This window comes from Grus americana, chromosome 3 (genome assembly GCF_028858705.1).
Source record: "Grus americana isolate bGruAme1 chromosome 3, bGruAme1.mat, whole genome shotgun sequence".
Taxonomy (NCBI): domain Eukaryota; kingdom Metazoa; phylum Chordata; class Aves; order Gruiformes; family Gruidae; genus Grus; species Grus americana.
The window spans coordinates 55084331-55103975 of record NC_072854.1 but is presented as its reverse complement, the minus strand read 5'-3'; the positions used below and the strand labels follow the sequence as shown (position 1 = coordinate 55103975).

At 40.5% G+C, this 19645-nt stretch overlaps 1 protein-coding gene across 1 annotated transcript in view; it reads right to left on the bottom strand.

Annotated features, from left to right (window-relative positions):
* The window catches only part of SLC35F1 (solute carrier family 35 member F1), a 262370-nt gene that overhangs the window by 110733 nt on the left and 131992 nt on the right, over nucleotides 1–19645 (bottom strand). Inside the window, exon 2 of the mRNA XM_054819545.1 lies at nucleotides 2251–2426. Within this exon, the coding sequence (XP_054675520.1) occupies nucleotides 2251–2426 (176 nt within the window). The remainder of the gene's footprint in view (nucleotides 1–2250; nucleotides 2427–19645) is intronic.

Here is a 19645-nt window from a genome sequence, read left to right as displayed (position 1 = left end):
CCATTTAAAATTAATATCATTATTATGTGATTTCCATCTGCGAACGAAGCCAAACGATTAGAGCTTCTAGAAAAACTGTCTTAGTGGAACAAACACAGATAATAAATTTGAATAAATACACAAGCAAAAAGACAACGTCAGGCTCAATCACTTGGCAATATTAAATGCTGAGTAAATGAGTTGGCTGTGTAATGCTACACCATCCAGCATAAATGTTATGCTGAGTGCATGGATCACCACTTTCATTGCTTCTGTAGCCAGTTTTGTTCTGGATTTTTTTGGACCAAACCATCTTTCAGTTTTTTGACAGATCCTTTTCCAGACTATTCCACTGGTACCATTTACGTTGTGCTCTGGTTGTTCATACAGTCCATATTCAACCGCAGGCCTGTTCAAACATCTTCCCCAACTCTCCTCACCTGTCCAGAAAATATTTTTCACATATCCCTGACACTTTCCCCATTTGCTTCCCAAATCTATCTTACTGGCACAACAGATAGCTCTGACAAACTCTCTTTAGTCTACCACTACATTTTTAAACAGAGTCAGAAAATTATTCATAAAGTACAGTTTTAATATGTATTTTTACATGTGTAAAACAGAATGCTTGATAGCATTTTTGAAATGTTGATATATATAAACTTTATTCTAAATAAACCTCCGTAATGCACAGCAGTATGCTGGCCCATATATCCTCTCAAAAGCCAGCATGTTCAAATAAGTCATAGGGACTTGGCTTCCACAGTGTCTAAATCAATACTGAGAAGGACAGAACTTGTGAACACCTAGGCAATCCTGCACTCAGAAGAATTGTTTTTAAACACAGTTCTCCAGAAAGATGCTACTAATATAAGTTTTAAACCTTTTGCAGAGCAAAGCATGTGGTGATGTTTTCCCCTACACAAACTGAAATACCAAGACAGCGAAACACTGTCTGAGCAACCTCTCCTTATAGAAGACTTGACATTCCCTTTGCAGATTGGCCCTCATTGCTTCTGAAATATGTCAATGGAGACCAAGGTTTATAAAACTTAAGTTGTAACACATTTAAGCGCTTTGTGCTGGAGTACAGTGGTATATTTTTGACTGTTCACTTTTTGCATGGAAATGAAGTCCTTGCTGTTTTGCAACGCTTTATAGTATTGCATCACAAGACTGTACTATGAGTGAAGAACTTAAGCTTCGGGGTTGTTCCCAAATCATTAAAAGATGTAACATCAAAGAACGATCCAAGTATATTTGTTCCTGTAAGAAAACATGAACCTCTCAGTATGCTGATAAATGTACCACAGCCTAATACATTTTGCACTTCTTTTCCTCCAAAGAGCCCTTCCCTCCTTATGTCAGGAGAGCCAAGTCAGGAAAGCACATGATGGTTTTGCTCTTTTATTTTGCTTCTAATCGACGTGTTCTGTGAAGGTGAATAAATAAAATTATTACAAAAAAAAAGAGTGGGTGAGAAATGTACTTAAATGCATTCACCTCCCACACCTCATCTCGACATGAAATCTCAAAGAAGGGAGGGATGGGCAGGAAAGGCACAAACCCCCTGTATTATATATAGACTGTCAAACAGAGGATCATTTGATACACAGTACTGACGTGTACTTGAATGCGTTTCTCACTTCAGAGGACATATTGGCTACACAGGCCCTGTAGCAAAGCAGTGGCAGGGCCATAGAGCTGCTCTGCCCACACAGCACCCCAGGGAGACAGCACCCCAAATTCCCTTCTTTCGTCTCCTACTTCCCAATGGCTAAAAACTGGCTACCGTTTTTTTCTAACAATAGGTGAACTACTGAATTGCCATGATCAGCAAGCTAGCTGATCGTGAACTAGCAAGCTGCTCTTTACTTGCATCTGAGCTCTCCTTAGGCTATGTAAGATGTAAAGCACATTAATATTTCCCAGAAAGGCAGTTAAATCCAGAACGAACCCTGAGCGTGTGGTTGTGGTGCCAGAGAGGCTGGGGTAAGAGGAGCTTTCCCATAAGAACAGTTAGGAAGTCAGAAGTACTGATGTTTTTCGTTGGGCTTAGGTAGCACCACTATCCTCAACATCTACTGATTCACTCTTTGCTAATGAAGATTTGTTGGGTTTCTTTCAGTTCATCCAATATGTATTACTAGGTAATGTAAATATGTAATAAATATTAATGGAATATGTGTGTAAATCATATTGCTTGTTGTGGTTCTGCAAAAGCCTTTATCCTTGTTGTTTTCTGCAAAACAGTTTCAGAGAGGCACTTACCTTGTCTGACAGCTAGTGTTGTTGTGTAGACCAAGAATAGAAGGATATAATTGAGGAAGCTCTGAAAAACAGGTGTGTTGGCATGGAAATCTTCTGACAAATACTTGCTTGTGAGACCAATGCCACAGATAAGGAGGGAGAGTACCTGGCCAAGCGCCACAGACAGCAAGAGATCCCTAAAAGGAATGAGAAAAACACAGACATAAACCACTCAGCCTCCTTGCCAAGGAGGAAATGCTCATCCTCCTCCAGGAATCATGTTCAACAGTGCTAAGACACGGGAAGACACACAATGCTTCAGTCAATGGGGGATTTGCTGGGTGCAGCCGACATAACGTTTCCATTATTTCTGCTCTTCTCATGGGCTTAAACATCGCCCAAACACACTAGCTTTTATTCACGTATTAAACAACAGCAGATGGTACATCTCTACCATTTAATTTCACATTTCACGTTTTGCAAAGGATAAATGATAGTTTAAATCAACCAAAATACAGCATTTCTTCCTTCGAGCATCTTTCTTAACAGAAAGACCCAGGAGTATCATTCAGACAGAGTGGGAATTCCAGCTCTTCCAGGATTTAGTAGCCACAGAGATAAAGCAGAGAAAGGATTTTACTGTGTTTCAGCATCAACATGAATTTACCATATAACTTCCTTCCTCTCCTTTCATTTCCATTTCATCATATAAACTATTCTTTCCATCTACCATGCAAATATATCTATCTTTTCTTTCATCTTTGTCACCATTTACTTCCCTTTCTGTTTGGTGGGAGCGGGAAGTTCCACATTTTGCCTTCCTGCCTCCTTCTGGTTCTTAAGAATCTATTTTCTGGTTTGGTTCTTGCTTTAATCTGTTTTTCCTGACTTCGATCTCCAGTCTCCTCTGCATTCCTCTGTTACAATGTTCCCCATTCCCCCTCCCCACAGGTCTCCGATAGTTGCTCCTTTTGTGCATGTTCTCTATCTTCCTCTAGTTGTCTCCTCTTAAGAAACCACTGTATCTGAAAGCTCACCCTTTTACAGTGTATACTATTTTCATATCCTTTCTTCAGTCTTCTCAGTGATAACCTTTCCCCTTCCACCTATCTTTCTCTCTTTTATTTTTCTTGCAGAATTTATTACCTAACTGCACAGCCCAATTCAGTCCAAACAATCCTCCTTTTCCAATTTTTGACACAGGATCTCCTATACCCACAGCACAGGAATATGTGTATTTTCAAATTACCCTTAAGAGGTTTCCCAGGTTCCCCATGTGTCAGTACTTTCATGCTGCCCAGGCCCGCCCCACTGCTACACCTTCCCCTTGCAGAAGCATGCAACGCAAAAGCGTTGGCCTGGAAAAGGAGCAAGCACAACGACTGCAAGGGAGAGCAAAAGGACATCTAGGTTGAGGGAGGTGATTCTGCCCCTCTACTCTGCTCTTGTGAGACCCCACCTGGAGCACTGCACCCAGTACAACAAAGACATGGAGCTGTTGGAGAGAGTCCAGAGGAGGGCCACGAAGACGGCCAGTGGGCTGGAGCACCTCTCCTATGAGGACAGGCTGAGAGAGTTGGGGTTGTTCAGCCTGGAGAAGAGAAGGCTCCGGGGAGATCTCATTGCGGCCTTCCAGTACCTGAAGGGGCCTACAGGAAAGCTGGAGAGGGACTGTTTATCAGGGAGTGGAGTGACAGGACAAGGGGTAATGGGTTTAAGCTGAAGGAGGGTCGATTTAGATTAGATGTTAGAAAGAAATTCTTCACTGTGAGGGTGGTGAGGCACTGGAACAGGTTGCCCAGAGAAGCTGTGGCTGCCCCCTCCCTGGAAGTGTTCAAGGCCAGGTTGGATGGGGCTTTGGGCAACGTGGTCTAGTGGAAGGTGTCCCTGCCCATGGCAGGGGGGGTTGGAACTAGATGATCTTTGAGGTCCCTTCCAACCCAAACCATTCTGTGATTCTATGATTCTGTGACATTTAGTCCAAGCCCAACTGGCTGCTGCTGTCACTGTCACCAGCCCCCAAAAAAGAGGGGCTGTAGGTCCCTGGGGGAACCCACGGAGGAGAGGGGACAGCGGGAGAAAAGCACACTCTGCAATGTCTCATTAGAGCCTGGTACGAGGAAAGGGTATTAGGCAATCCTAAGAGAGTAGAGTAAGGAGGGCAGCACTCTGCTCAGCTGTAATAACATTTCATGTGTGTTCTCTTCTGCCAGACGGTTTAAAAAAATGGCTTCAAGGCTGCTTTGCTTTCCCCGACAGATTTCTCTGACCTCGGCTGTGCATATTCAGCAGCGATGAGCATCTGTGCTCCTGCAACAACTTTCCTGGTAAACTCAAGTGTCAGATTTGTTTCCCTTTTTCTCACAAACAGCCCTCCCACTAATGTGTCTCGATGTCAGTCATGGTGTGATTCAACCAAAGAGACAGTGAAAGCACAGGAGGCTGGGTAGTTATATTCAGCGAACATACCTTGCTGACAAACAGCCTGACACAGATAGTAAGAGAACAAACTTTATTGTGCTAAACCCCGTGTTTTGACGGGAGACTGCTGGATAAGTAAGACTCCACAACTGCTGCCTTCACTTTCACATTACTCACTCTACTGTGAAACATAACCACGGGAAACAAACATACTCCATGGAGGTTACATCTGAGACTACGACGCAAATGCTGCCAAAACTATGGATCCTCAGTTCCTGCCATTACCTGCTATGCTGTTGACATGGAATAGGAAATTTGAATAGTGACTGCAATTTAAATCCACATATTATTTTTGTAAACTTGATTACAGTTCTTCATTTAGTTGGACAATGTTTCCTACATCCTTCTCCAACAATGAAGTTTCACGCAGGGCTGTCCTCTTGCCTACTGCAGTTTTTGTAGTTTTATTTTATTAGTAAATTAAATGTGTGCAAATCTGTATCTCTAAATGTGTTGCCTGTTTTCCGGGGGTTGCAGGTGGTTATTAGCTGTTCTCTGTATCTCACTATGCCCATGAGTGAATGTTGTATTACATTCATTGTGGGACTGCATCTGTTCTGGAAGGAAGCATCTTGGATCCTGCTTAGATTTATAAAAAGCTAATCCTCTCTCATTAAAGGATTTTCCCAATAATATATTCCTTGCTCATATGGCAGTTAGCTATTGGACATAACTAATCATTACATTTTTTCAGACTGGTGGGAAGTTTGATGAGGTCCTATAAAATGTATAACTTTTTAATCTCAGTTCTCTAAACTCAGGTGTGTCAACAGGCCTAACCAGGCAGTACTGACCTCTGCATTAAAAACCCAACCGACAAAAAATGAAAAACACCGGGTAATTTTTCAAGGCTGTATAGGATAACTCTAGCCCTCTCTGGAGTACATTTTGATTCTGTCATTGCCATTTTGCTATTTATAAAACAGATGTATTTTTTTCATAGATGATTCTTTGGCAAGTCATTCAACCACATCTACAAGTGACAGTTTTCCTAAAGAGTTCAAACAGCTGTCTACAGTCTTTTTTATATATATATATATTTTTATAGATATATATATAGCCTGTCCTCAGCTTCTATATTTTACATTTCATAAACATACAATAAGAAGGTAATTCAAGGTAATTCAAATGTTATGGTGCTCTTCCTAAGAAGTCATTTAGAATAGCTTTCTCTGTCTTCTGTCAATTACAAAATATGTCAAAAATTCCATTCACTATTGTATTACTTAAGTCATCAATGAAGACAAAGGGTAATTAGGAGTTCAGCAAAAACAGACATGGACAAGAATCAAGACTATGAACCTGAATACCTCCAAGTCCATAGATAAAGGTTGGATGTGGATCAGAGTATAATCTCTGTAGCTTGAAACAGCCTTTGAGTAAAAATCGTCTTTTGGATAACAACAGAATGTAAAAAATGCAGAAAATTACTTTCTGGAAGACCAGCGCAAGTAGTCCTGTCAATGCCACAGGCGTTCAAAACACTGACTGCATAAATGATATTGAACATGTACTGCTGGTCTCTGATTTTTGCACACATTTGGTATTTTTAATTATGTAAGAAAACTCATTCGGAAATCAAGCTGTTGTGTTCCTTCTCCAGTCAGAATTTAGTTAAACATTTCATAGATGATATATGACATAGAAAGATACATCTCTTCTTTTATTCTTATATTGTCAGTGCAAAGAGTAGTATAAATTAGATGTTTAAGCAGAACTAATTCAAATGTCCATGAAGTGCTCCGACTTCAAACAAATATCATCCATTAAATACAGTATAGTTATTCCTAAGACTGTTCATGCCCACGTTAACTCTCCTGCTATACCAAAAAGATACGTCCACTACAGACAGGAATGACAAATAGCGGCACAGAAGATTTGGTATAATCCCTCACTGGTGTAGATTGCAACTGACACTAACTACTACCATGGAAAACAGGTGAAATGAATAAATAAGAGAAACCAAAACACAAGATCAATAAAATGCTGATTTTTGCCTTGGCTGAATGGAAGAGACCAACTCATCTCTCTCCAAGCAGAAAAGTAGAAAGAAATCTTAAATTATTTTTTTTTAATTAGTGACAACGTTGGCAGCAACAAAGAATAATACAATGTTTGGAAAACCCTAATAACTGACATAAGATGCCTGAATTGTACAGAAAATGCCTGATAGTATCATCTGTATTTCATTTTTCCTGCCAACAATGATCTAATAATACAAGACTCTTAGCTCCTGAGCCTTTAATACCTGGATAAGAATAATAACATACTCATTCTTTTTTTAAGAAGAAGCAAGCAAACATTGAAAAGAAGATTTCAATGGCAGTGGAAAACCTACTACTTCCTTTAGACAGAGCAAAAAGCAACTAACTCACTGCTGTCATCTCTGGCACTCCTTAGTATCTTTCCTAAATATCATAATACTGTTGAAATACGCAACATGGCTCCTATCTGCAACACTTTCCCTGTTGGTTTTCATATCCTCCACCACTCAAAGACTGGCACAAAGGATGATTTCTTCCCTAAGCCTTTGGTTTATCATGCTGGCTTCAGCAGTAAAATCATTCACTGAGGAAGCAACATTCATATGTATCTTGAAGAAAAGTTGTATGGTTTGAGGACCCCTTCAAAGAGAACACCAAAAAGTCTCACTACAAAAAGCTTTATAAAAGTGAGGCTTTCTGCTTTTCAGGCTCCAACTTCTCATTAGTTGAGTGCTATTCTATTTCTCTACTTGTATTCTAATTTAAATCAAAATAAAGCAATTCTTCAAAAATCCCATTTTCCCTCACTAGGATCAACAGTTAAAACTGGGGAAGATCTTCAGCTTGTCTCTAAACTTGGATCTCATGAATGCATGATAGTCATTCACTAATACAGAGCAATTATTCTTATCCTGTAAACCACCAATTTAAGGCCTGCTCCTTCAACTTTTTTGTTTGAATTAAAATCCTACGTTTGAACCAATCAAATTGATTTCACTGTAGCCAAGCTGGCTGGTTAATCTGTCCAACGCTTCCTGTTGAGTCAGATGGGTATTTTGACGTAAGAAGTAGGTCAGAATTACTCCTAAACCTCCAGGTGTCACACTCCTAGGCATCTATCACAGGTTTTTCATGATATCCTAACAGAGATTAAACAATACTTTTTTATCACCTCTTTGGAAGTGGAGCCAGAAAACAAAGCCTCATCTTTGTATTTAATTCTGTTTAAATGCCTGGGCTGGTAGCTGCTGTGCATCATTTTTACTTGTTCCTCCAGGAACAAGAATTTCTGTCACTTGAATTTCTCCTTGTTTATCAGCCATGATAATGCCATAAGCTTATGAAGGCAGATATTCTCATCTCAAAGAACTCTGAAGCTAGTGCTTGGTTCCTAGCACATACATACTGGCATGATATAAAGCACTAAACAGCTGTCCTCAGGTTCTCCTGTAATTATTTTTCACAAAGTTAAAACATTTAGCTTTGACTATTATCTCATTTCCGTGTCTTCCCCAGAACACTAAAACACCATTCACAACATAAAAACAATGCAGTGCAACGTTCAGAATTGGGGGGCACACAATCGCAGCTGCTGTATGCTGGGCGAATCAGTGACATGCAAAGGGTGGCCAAGCGATTTAAACATTCGGGCCGGTTTTATTCTGACACTAAAGCCTGTTTTAAAGCACTGTCCATGTCAGTTTTCTTTTAAATTACTTGCTTTCTCTCCTCTCTTTTGTGCTTTATTTGGTCTCTTTCCACTGATAGGTCCCTACTGCATCAGCTAAAGAGTATCTCAGAGGGTAAAGAACAGAAACTACCACCACTTTTAATCTCTAGCATGAGGCGTGTTAATCATTCAGCATGCCACAGGCTCTGGCAGACGAGAGATTAGCAGTCTGTTTCCTGAGCTGAGATTTCACTAGAGAAACACATCTGTAAAGGCTGCTCCATAGCACTGTTAGAGCAGGCCTGCAGACAGGACCACGCTTTCTCTGTGATGGTAATGACTGCTATGCAGTTATCACTCCAAATGTTCCAAGCGTGTATTTTAAAAAAGAAAAAACAGATATACTTCATTTAGAGACTGATTACTGCTATGCCATAGCGAAGTTGATGATGTCTGTCACAGCACTGTGATTCTGCCAAGCTTCTTCACTTGAGTGCATTTTAGTGTGTTTATATAAAAGCACAAGGAAAAAATAAAACAAGGTCTTAAAAACTTTACTTTGATTCAAAGGTAGCTGAAGTTATACCCATATAAAAATCCAGTCAAATTTATTTAAATGCTTAAAGGTGGATGTGGAATCTTATCTTAAACACCTGTCAATAGAAACGTTGACACACATTACCATAGGAAAAACAGGAACTGTACACATGTCAAAACGTCAAATACTAAACCCCTCCCGCGATGTGGCTGCTTCCGCTGCAGCCAGGTTCCAAAGTTCCCACACCACTCCGCATTTGAATGGCTGCCTGATGAGTGCATGGACATTGCTTCTATATTTTGCAGTTCACACTTAATGCACACATAGGCAGCTTGTAAAAGAATAAATTAACAAGATTTGGTAAAACTTTTTTTCAGGACAATCAATTGAGCTCTTATTGAAAGCTAAAGCTGCAGATTTTCTAACAGGTCTGGACCGTATGAAGCCTCTGAAATCGATTCCATCTAGACAACAAGATTCTACACTAATTTTGCACAGAAACTTGTATTTTCTTATTTTCCCGTTATTCTGACATGTCTGTTACACAGGGGAGAATTTCTACAACTTGGCAAATGCAACCCTTCCCTCCCCTCTGCCTGCCTCCATAAGATAAGGATTGCAGCAAGTATCTTCAATTAATACATCAAAGCTGCTGCACACTGCTTTAGAGCAATTTACAGAAGTAGTCACAATATTCTATAACAAAATGTTCATAGCACTAAAGACCAACCAAGTTCCCCCACGTATATACTGATAATAACACCATTGGCACATGTACCACTTTTATTTTATTAGTCAACTACTCACACAGTGTACATTCTCCACGGTCATTCTAGATGATGTCTCAAGAAAATATAATGGTCTTGAAGGTGTAAACAAAAGATTTTTTTTAATAGGAAGAACAAGCCAACCTAAAATATTTTCAGAATATAGGCATCAAGCCATTGTTGAACACTGAAATACCAAAGCTTGGAATCCCAGATAAACACATATATTGCATTAGAATATTAATAACTCTAATATTAACCTACAAATCAGGGAGTGAAACCCACGCAACACCAAACCTATCCATCACTTAATTCCTTCTGAGTCATTATTTTGACATCTTCAGTTGCATTTAAATGATGTACAGGCTTTGTACTTGATCTCACAAAGGGTGAATTTTCTACACAGTGAGTTGCAGAGCACCTCGTGCTCCCACTGATGCTCAGAAGAAATGCAGATTCTCTGCAGTATCTCGAGAGGATTAGGTCTTTATTTTCCAAATGTGAACAACTCTCTTCTCGCCTTCCAGGGATGCCACACAGCGTCCCAGGGACAGCCCTGAGGAGCAAGGAAGGGAAAGCCAGACCTGGCCATGCGGCGGGTGCTTCCCAAGAGCTGGAGAAGCCCCGGCAGTCACCGCCTTCACTGGAAGGACACACTGGGCAAGGGGAGAGCTGCGTGCGTTTTATTCTTCTTTTGGCTTTCCTAGTTGCTTTGAGGTCTTTTTCTATTTAAAGCATTAAGGTTCTAATTTTTATTTGAATACAACTGGGCTTGAATTTAAGAGTGGTTTGGGGGAACTCACTAAAATTCAAGGTCTAGGCACATCCGCCTCAAAGCTGTGGCTGACTCAGGCTCTGCTGCTTTTAAGTGACAGCTTGAGGGACCGGCACAGATTGCTGGCTTCAGATAAAAACAAAGCAGAATCATATTCAGCAAGTCTTGGGAGTCTCTGGAGCAGTTTCTTAAGATGAGATCTTACCTAATAAATTTCCAAACTCTTGTAAATTGCCAATTACAGCAATTCTTGAAAATGGGTTTTGTTTATTATAACCTTTTACCCCAAGTTCACACACGCACACACATGCTCATAAATATGTGTGGTTTACAATTCTTTAATAACAAAGGAACTGGAATTTTTTAAAGACTATTCTTACACATATAAAACTTACCCCTGTACTTAATATTTAGCAATATACTGCTGAGACAATCTGCTGCACCGACTATAAGTGCAAACAAGGCACTTTTTTATTTTTTAATAATAAATACATTTAAAAATAGCAAAGGAAAGTGTGGTGACAAAATTTCCATGCTATTATCTTGATAGAATCCAGTGGTAAATCATTACAGGCATGTTGGAGGTGGGGGTGTGTGTTGGTGCAACTTGTTAATAGTCAGCTTCATCCTACCAGTGAACCAACAAAGAAAAAAAAGCAAGTTTATCCTAAAAACATAGTTTTGAAACAGCCAGCTACCTTCCAATCAGCAATTTCCTAGTGCTTTTCCAGCTACGAATCACAGGACTTGGAGCACCACAGACTTTTTCTCTTTAACAGTGAAAGTTTCTCTATATACAGTTCTTGGCAACTTCCCAATCTAGGGAGCACTGGATAGACTGAAAATACTCCAATCTTTCTGATGGAATCAAAAATGTAATTATAGATGACCATGCGATAGAAGAATTGTATTTCAGGATATTTTGGGCAAATAAACTGACTGAAGATAGCTGCAGCCCATAAACTTTTATAAATTGTCACTGTCTACCCAAGTATGACTAGAGAAATTAAGACTTCTAGATCGAAAGATTTGATCTAGATTGGAATAATCACAGAATCACAGAACGGTAGGGGTTGGAAGGTACCTCTGGAGATCATCCAGTCCAACCCCCCTGCTAGAGCAGGCTCACCCAGAGCAGGTTGCACAGGATCGTGTCCAGGTGGGTTTTGAATATCTCCAGAGAAGGAGACTCCACAACCTCTCTGGGCAGCCTGTTCCAGTGCTCGGTCACCCTCACAGCAAAGTTGTTTTTCCTCATGTTCAGATGGAACTTCCTGTGTTCCAGTTTGTGCCTATTGCCCCTTGTCCTGTCACTGGGCACCATTAGGGAGAGTCTGGCCCCTTCCTCTAGACATCCACCCTTTAGATATTTGTAAATGTTGATAAAATAAATGACAGAATTAATTTTCCACACAAGAGCTTACAAAACTAGTTACAAACACTAATTGAGGAATACAGCACTTTTAAACAAGTAACTCTTCTTCCATAATTTTCCAGAAATTAATTCAAAAAGTGAGATTTCCGGTCTTAAAAATAGATTAAGAGACTCAGGTGTGGATAAAGAGGGAGCTGTAATTCCTCAGGGTAGAACTCCATATGAAATATGAAGGCTGCTGAAAATATTACATTTTAACCTATGAAACCTAGGCAGTCATTAGGCTGCTGATCACTGTTATTTTTATAATTCAAGAATAAAGCACACAAATTGATGTCTTTTTATGAGATAGATATTTGTTCTCTGTTCTAAATGCACCAGTTTGAGCTTTCAGCTGTTGAAGGAAACTGGGACGTGGAAGGACTGATGGCTCTGTCTCTTGGAGAAAATTAAGTTCTCCGTCAAATTTCATTAGTTCATCTCACTTGCAGTGGTTTTTATGCCTGAGGCTCAGGACATTATAAATACAGAGATGAATATCTTTAGATAATATGAGAAACAGTTTTAAAAGTTTCAGTTCAGTTAAGATCATCATTAGCTCCCAGTTTTCTCAGAGGAGCTGAGAGCCTACAGTAATAGACCTGGATGATTCCCAGCATCAAGAAAAATAGCTCACTAGTGCCCTAAGAAGTACAACATCACTTCTTATTGCTCTCTTGCCATTACTGTACAGTGCTAATACAGTTTAAACTGATGGGGGTTTATGGACTAAGTCTTACAGCTATTGAGAGACAGTTGATAAAGAAGGAGGTGAAAAGCATTACAGCTCCTGCTATACCCCTGCCACTGATAAGCCAATCTTGATTGAACGCTCTGATGGAAAACAAGTTTAAATGACTCAAGATTCCTCAAGTGATAGATGCTACTGTAACTTAATTCAGTGTTGTCAGAAACAAGAAGCATGTGCTTGGAAAACTAGGTAGAGTTCCTAGAAAATGGTATGTATGATGGTATGATGGGTGATTTCAGATTTTTCCTGATGCTCCTGAAAATTGCAAAAGTTATTCCTGAATTTCTGTCCCTGTAAAATGCATAACTCTAAGCATACGCACTTCTAAGTACTGGCTGTGCATCCACAACTAGGCACCTAAAGCAATAAAATTAGAGGTTAAAAAAGCAACAGGTATGAATATTGAAAGTGCAAAAGTACATCTATGAAGATCATGGCTAGCTTTTGGAGAACTACAACTACTAGTTCAATTATTACAAGATATAGTAATTTTTAATTTTTTTTTTATATCAGCACATCTGAAACTTGCAGATATTAAATAACAATAAATGTTAATTCCAGAGAGCATTTAATATCTAATGTAAAAGTTTAATTTAAAACCCAAATTGATCTGCCTAGCTTTTGCAAAATTTTTTGCTTGGCTAAAACTAACTACATATAACGCTTCAGAATACAACTATTTCCGCCCCCCCCCCCCCCCAACTTTTCTGGAACTTATCAATGATGTTTTCAATAGCATTGAAACACAGAAAAATTGAAAAATCCCTGTTTCAGTGGGCCACATTTTCTCCCCAAGTAGGCATGTGCAATTCCCATATAATTTGAATCTTCTTTACAGTAAGTTCCAACTATCGTTTACATGCTTAAAACACCTAAAAGAAACTGTAAGAAAAATGTGCTTAAATTGGCCCCTGCATATTGGCCCCTTAATTTCACCCCTGGTACAGGAAGACAAAGGATACCCACATCAGCATTTCACTGAGGATGGCACTAAACTGCTGCACGCTTTGCCACATCTTCAGCTACTTCAAAGGAGAGATGCTCATGTGCCTGTGGCTCACTCTGACTTCCATTCTTCAAGGCCCTGACCTTCTTTCACTGTTTCCCACGTACGTGTTAGTATTGCTGCTGCCTCATTCTGCAGCCCCTCAAGCAGGAATAACACACAAAGTTGCTTGCTCATGGATATTATGACATATACAAAGACATTAAAATTTTATGTATTCTTTTTCCCAACAGTATTTTAAAGCATGGAGGACAGGATTGTTCCCTTTTGGGTGAGTGTCTTTCTCTACCCTCTTCCTGCCTGCGAAGCCTGTATACTTAGTTTCATGGTGGCATGCCCCCATCAGATCCACCTCTAATCTAGTGGTTAATACACCACAGGAGGTAGAATATATGAGTTTGAGTCCTCAGAATGAGACCACTGAAGGCAAAACAATTTAAGGGTTTGGCTGTTTCACGGAGCTGGATTCCACCTTCTGGAAGAGAAGGTTGTGCTCCAGATCCAAAGGAACTGCAGAAGCACAGCTTTAGAGTGAATTCCTGGTTTAGGTAGGTAACTACCCCAGGGCTGTAGCAATGAGGGATTTCAGTAGGCTACGCCCTTCCTGATGCAGCTGGTTTCCCTTAATTAAGGGAATTATGGGGCTTAACTTGGGCTTACAAATTCTGCTGCAAGAGCTATCATGGAAAAATTACAGTAACAAAGCTCAACATCACCATCTCCACATCCCTCTGCAGAACTGGGCAAAGTCAATACTTTAGGGATGGGACTGATTTTGAGTGCCCTGCTTCCTTGAAAGGTGTTGAGTTTGCTTCTATGTTTGCTACTGGTCCTTCCTAAAAACAAGGTCCCTCTAACACATTTCCAGTTGAGTGCCCAGACCTGATGCAGTGATAACCCATAGTTGCTTTCACAGGTCCTTTCTGCCTTTCTACTTCAGTGATATCACAGGTCTGCAGGAAAGGATGCATCCGTGAAAGGGGCCACTGCAACGCCAGCCTCCCCAAAGGGACGTGGAGTGCAGATACTTCTCCCTCTCCTTGCTTTTGCTGTTTGCTCACTACACAGCGGTGATGGCCATTACCCCGTCAAAACTACACAGGAGGCCCAAACTTCTGCATCTGCCTTTAAATTTCTATTCCATATAATTCAAAAAGAAAAAAGATACTTTGAGCGGAAATTACAACTGGAGAGAATTCACCTCCTGCTAAATGGGAAGTTCAGTTATCTGCAACACAAAGTTCTTCATTTTTAGGTATGAGTGCAATGGTTCTGGCTTACTGCTCTACCCTCAGGCTCCAAGATAAATCCCTCCCTTCCTCTGTTCCTTTCAATTTGGTGAAACAGCATGACTGCCTCTGTCAACACTGTAAATTTACTACAGACCTGACACACAATGATGGAACAGGCTCAGTTGAAAAAATGTAAGGGCAATGATCTCATTTTTTCTCTTTTTAATAGAGTTTAAAATTGCAAGGTATTTGCAATAAAATAAAAAAACACAAACAGTTGGAAGCGATCTGGGAAGGTGTCAGCTGCAGATTTTTAGAGGGAAATTCCTGGCCTATAGGATCCTGCTGTGGTGCCAAATGTACGACCAAAGCCACCGATGACCTAAAGGATGAAAATGATGACTCACTTGAAGTAAAATGAAACCTGTGAAGAAAGGGGAGCTATAAGGTCCTCTTGCAGGACATGAACTGAGGCTGACATTTTGACAGAGCATTGATCTGCCAATGCTCCCTGCCTTCCAAGTTGCTTTACTGCAAGTTCTTCACAATATTAGCAGCTATATTTCAGATATGCAAGAAAAGAAAACTCAATCATTTACTACAGATTTTCTTAGTGGGATTTGGGTATGATTTTGCCTTCCCAGCACTGAAGTGTGGAGTCACACAAAGGTGATGAGCAGGGTGTAACCAGGCCGCTGAGGGTCTCCTCAGTGCATGTGGCTGATACACCATCTCCTTCCCACATGCAGGGTGATGGCAGGCCAAAATGCACTCCTGAACCAGTAGGACATGGATCAGAATTGACGTCCAGCTGCAGTAACTGAGATCAGCCACATGAGGCTATCCTGCTTTCTGCTGGGAAGTTAATCAGCACCAGGCTACTCTCCCGACGGTGGTGGGTACGGAGGAGGCATAGCTCTGTTCTTCCTCTTACCCTTCAGGTGTGCCAACCTCCCCATCCCCAGCACCAGAAAATGGCACCCCCTGGTTGCTCTGCACGTAGTGCTTCACCAGTGACACTCATATTGGTTCACCCTCATGCACATGGATCAGAGAGCAGCCTGCAGAAGCCAAAACTGCCCTCTGAAGAAGCCCATCTCCTGTGAAGATGGCCACGGAGGATGCCATTCCAGCTCAGGCATCTCGCCAAAACGACGGCTTCTCAAAAACGAAATAAAAAATCTACTGGGGCACAGAAAGGCTTCCTCACAGACCAACTGCTATTCTTCAGCAGAGGATCTTTCACCTCCCAGACATATACAAGTGTGGTCACAACCTTCAGTTGGCAAGTTTATTCTATTTCCCCTCCCAGCACAGTTTAGATCTGTGCTTGGAGCAAAGAGAGCAGGGGGTCAGTCCGACAGCTGAAATGAAAAGTGTAAGGAAAAATCAAGGATTAAATCATTTTCTGTGCGTGCATGACATTTGAGACACGCTGTTCTAAAGTTTTACACAACTACTGTTACAAAAATAAATGAATAAACCCACCGTTAGCATTAAATAGCGGAAGAATTTCAGTGTTACTCGATAGCATTTGCTCTCCAGAAATCAGCCTTCTGAAAGGTGCCTAAGGCTGTAGTTATAACTGAAGGATGAAATCCCACCCTTAGCTCTCCGTTTCCTTGCCTTTTGTAATTGAAGTTAGCCATTAAATAGGATTTCACTGTAACAATATGCATTTCATTTTTCATTTTCTACTAAGAAATAAGAGAAATGAAGAAAAGGCAGAAATTCTCTCGTAAGCTGCATGAGTGAATCAAATGACATACCCATCATATACAGCACATGCACTGGGTTAAGGGATTATATTCGTGCAGGCCATACTGCGACACGATTGTAGGTACCTTACATGTTGCTTTTGAGCAACATGCACTGGTTAATTTATGTTTGGAAGGGATTATCTGACAAGGGCCATATGGGCCTATAAAGCGCCTAAATACTTTGTAGATGCAAAAAAATAAATTAGCTTTGCATTTTCTTCCTTAGCTCACTTATGGATTAAACTAAAATTTAACTCAATTGTAATTAAATCACTCTGTATAAGTCAAATGCTTTTGTTTATAAAGCCAAGTTTGAACACAAGATCCATGTTTATATCTGAGTTAAGCAGGTGCAACTCCTTTGGGAGCTCCCACCACCGATGACCCAAGGCAGAGACGTGGTTAACCATGACTTGCGAGCGTGGTTTCCTAAGGCTACCAAACTCACCCCACAGTTCCCCACACGGAAATTCGGCTGCGGGTCAAAACAGCCAAAGCAGGAGCAGGGAATTCGAAAACAAGACTGAAAATTTGTTTAGACTTGTGAAAGATAATGAATATGATTTACCCAACAGGACATTGTTCTGCTTTTTCAGATTCTGGGCTTTATAAAGAAGATTTATTTTCTTGGGAAGATGGATAGAAAGGACATCACAGAAGACTGACTGCAGCTACAAAACCATCTTTACCCACAAAAAACAAATTTGCCATGGCAATGGCCCTTCAAATGTTCAGCTTTACATGAAATTAGTGAGGACCATTTTTTTCACTGTGAGTATTTTCCTATTGCTCCCTAATTCTGAACACTAGGCCAAGTGCCTGGAGAGACATCAGAGGGCTTCACAGGGGAAGTTACCTGAACAAAACAGTGGCAGTCAATGAGAAAGTTTTGGTATCAATGGCCATCAAACATCACATTGCTATTACACGTTCCTTACTGCATGTGTCTTACTACATAAAGGTAGGTAGTACATGGCCCTTCAAACATGAGACCGATCTGAGAACCAGATACTGTTTTTTGCTAGTTTTCAGTTTACACTGTTGGGAAGTATCATACTTCACCTGTATGTACTGTACAACTATGTGAGGTACAGAATATCATCAGTATCATATTAAGGTGTACATATAAATATTTTAACGCTTAACTAATATGATTATGTATATGCAGGCATACTTGAGAGATATCATGGGACCAGATGAGAGAGATTAATCTTGTAATTAATTGTGTGCTTGAATTTAATTTATATGCTTTTATTATTTAGTACCTGTGTCAACCACTTAATTTGCCTGCAAATCATTTTCTTATATAATATTAATGAAACAAGCTATACTGAAATTCATCAAACTATGGAAATTAGAGATTAGGAAGACTCATTATATCATCAATTTATCTTCTTCTAGTTTAAAACAATTCAAGAGCTGTGGCTTCAGAAACCACTCCTTCAAGAAGAGTATTTAAGTTCAAGAAAGAGCATTTGTGGCAGAATGGACGATGATTTTTCATAGTCAGAGATCAGAATTAAAAATCTGATTGACACTGTGGAACAAACTACTTATGGGAGTCTAAACTTCATTTCCTTCCTCAAACAAGACTTTGAGAAGGAAGAAATAATAACAATAGTCATATTAATTTCCGCACAAATGTTATACAATGGTCAATGTTTCTACAGCTCTGTACATATGACATTGTGAGTAAATGAAGATGATGAGACTTACACAACAATAAACATACAAATTTGTCTGCACAACCTGCTCAAAACAATTCATGTCCAAACATGGAGATGGGACTGCTTGGGGTGCTGAGGGGCTGCTGACTGAGCATAGGGAAACATCAAAGTAATCGCTTGTTTAATCTTTGCTAAATTGCTTGCTTAATCTTTGGGTTAGTCTAATGAATGTTTTAGGGCACTCCTGGACTACCCAGTTGGCAGTGTGCAGGGCTGTATTTCAGAAGGAGTGTCTGGAAATGAGAATGGCTGGGAATTGGCACTGTTGTGAGAAGAGGAAGAAATTGCTAAGGCCAGAACAACCTGTCTACGAGGTCCTTGGGGACCATATTGGGTCTGACTGGGATAAACTACCTTTATCTCGACCTGTGAATTTTTCATCTTACTTTCTCTCCCTGTCCTGCTGAAGAGGGGGAATGAGAGAGCAGTTTGGTGGGCATCTGGCAGCCAGTCAAGGTCAACCCACCACAGGGATGGAGGAGATCTTGTTGTGGATGGATGTGGGGTAACACTAGCAAGCCTCACACAAACACAGGAGCCAAGAAGTCTCACTTTGAGACAGTTCTGCCCTCCCTCTGCCTGTGCCCGACAATGGGAACTTGGAAGGTGGGCCAGCAACCATGCTGAGGCCACATCGCCTGCTGAGCTTGTGTCATAGCAGTGTCAAGCAGTTAAGAAAAAAAAAGCAACCCTGCAGCTTCTGATTGTCTGGCAAGCAAGTTAGGCTTTCTGTTGTGTCTGATTATTTTTGCGAGGCCAGACAGAAGAACTGCTCCAGTAGTCCAGCTTGGCTTGTGGGACACAAATTATGATCCTTGGTCCAAAGGTCTTGCCTGTGCAGTGGGGATCATGAATAGCAGGCAGAGTTCTTTAACTGTGGGATTTTTTTCCCCAAAGTCTATTCCCAGTTCTACCACAGATCTACCATGGATATTTTCAGCTCCCTCTGCCTTAATTTACTCTCCAATAATGACTCTTGTGTCTGCTCAGGTCATAAAATCTCAGAGAAAAGACGCTCATATACTAAACCAGCACCGACCAGAAAGCCTTCCTTTATGTAGGAAACAGAATAGGAACTGAGAGGAAACACAAAAATAGAGTTTCCACAAGAAAACCCAGTGGAAGGTGCCCACCAGCGTTGGTGGTTCCACCCTTCCTAACTCCTTGTGGGCAAGACCTTCTCATCCCTCAAAGAAAAGCATATTACATTGTCTTTTTGTAATGGTGGTTTATTTTTTGCAATTTTCTTGGAACAGCTAAAGCCTTAAACTTTCCTTGTTTCCGTTTTCAGTGAACCTTTTGTTGTGTGAC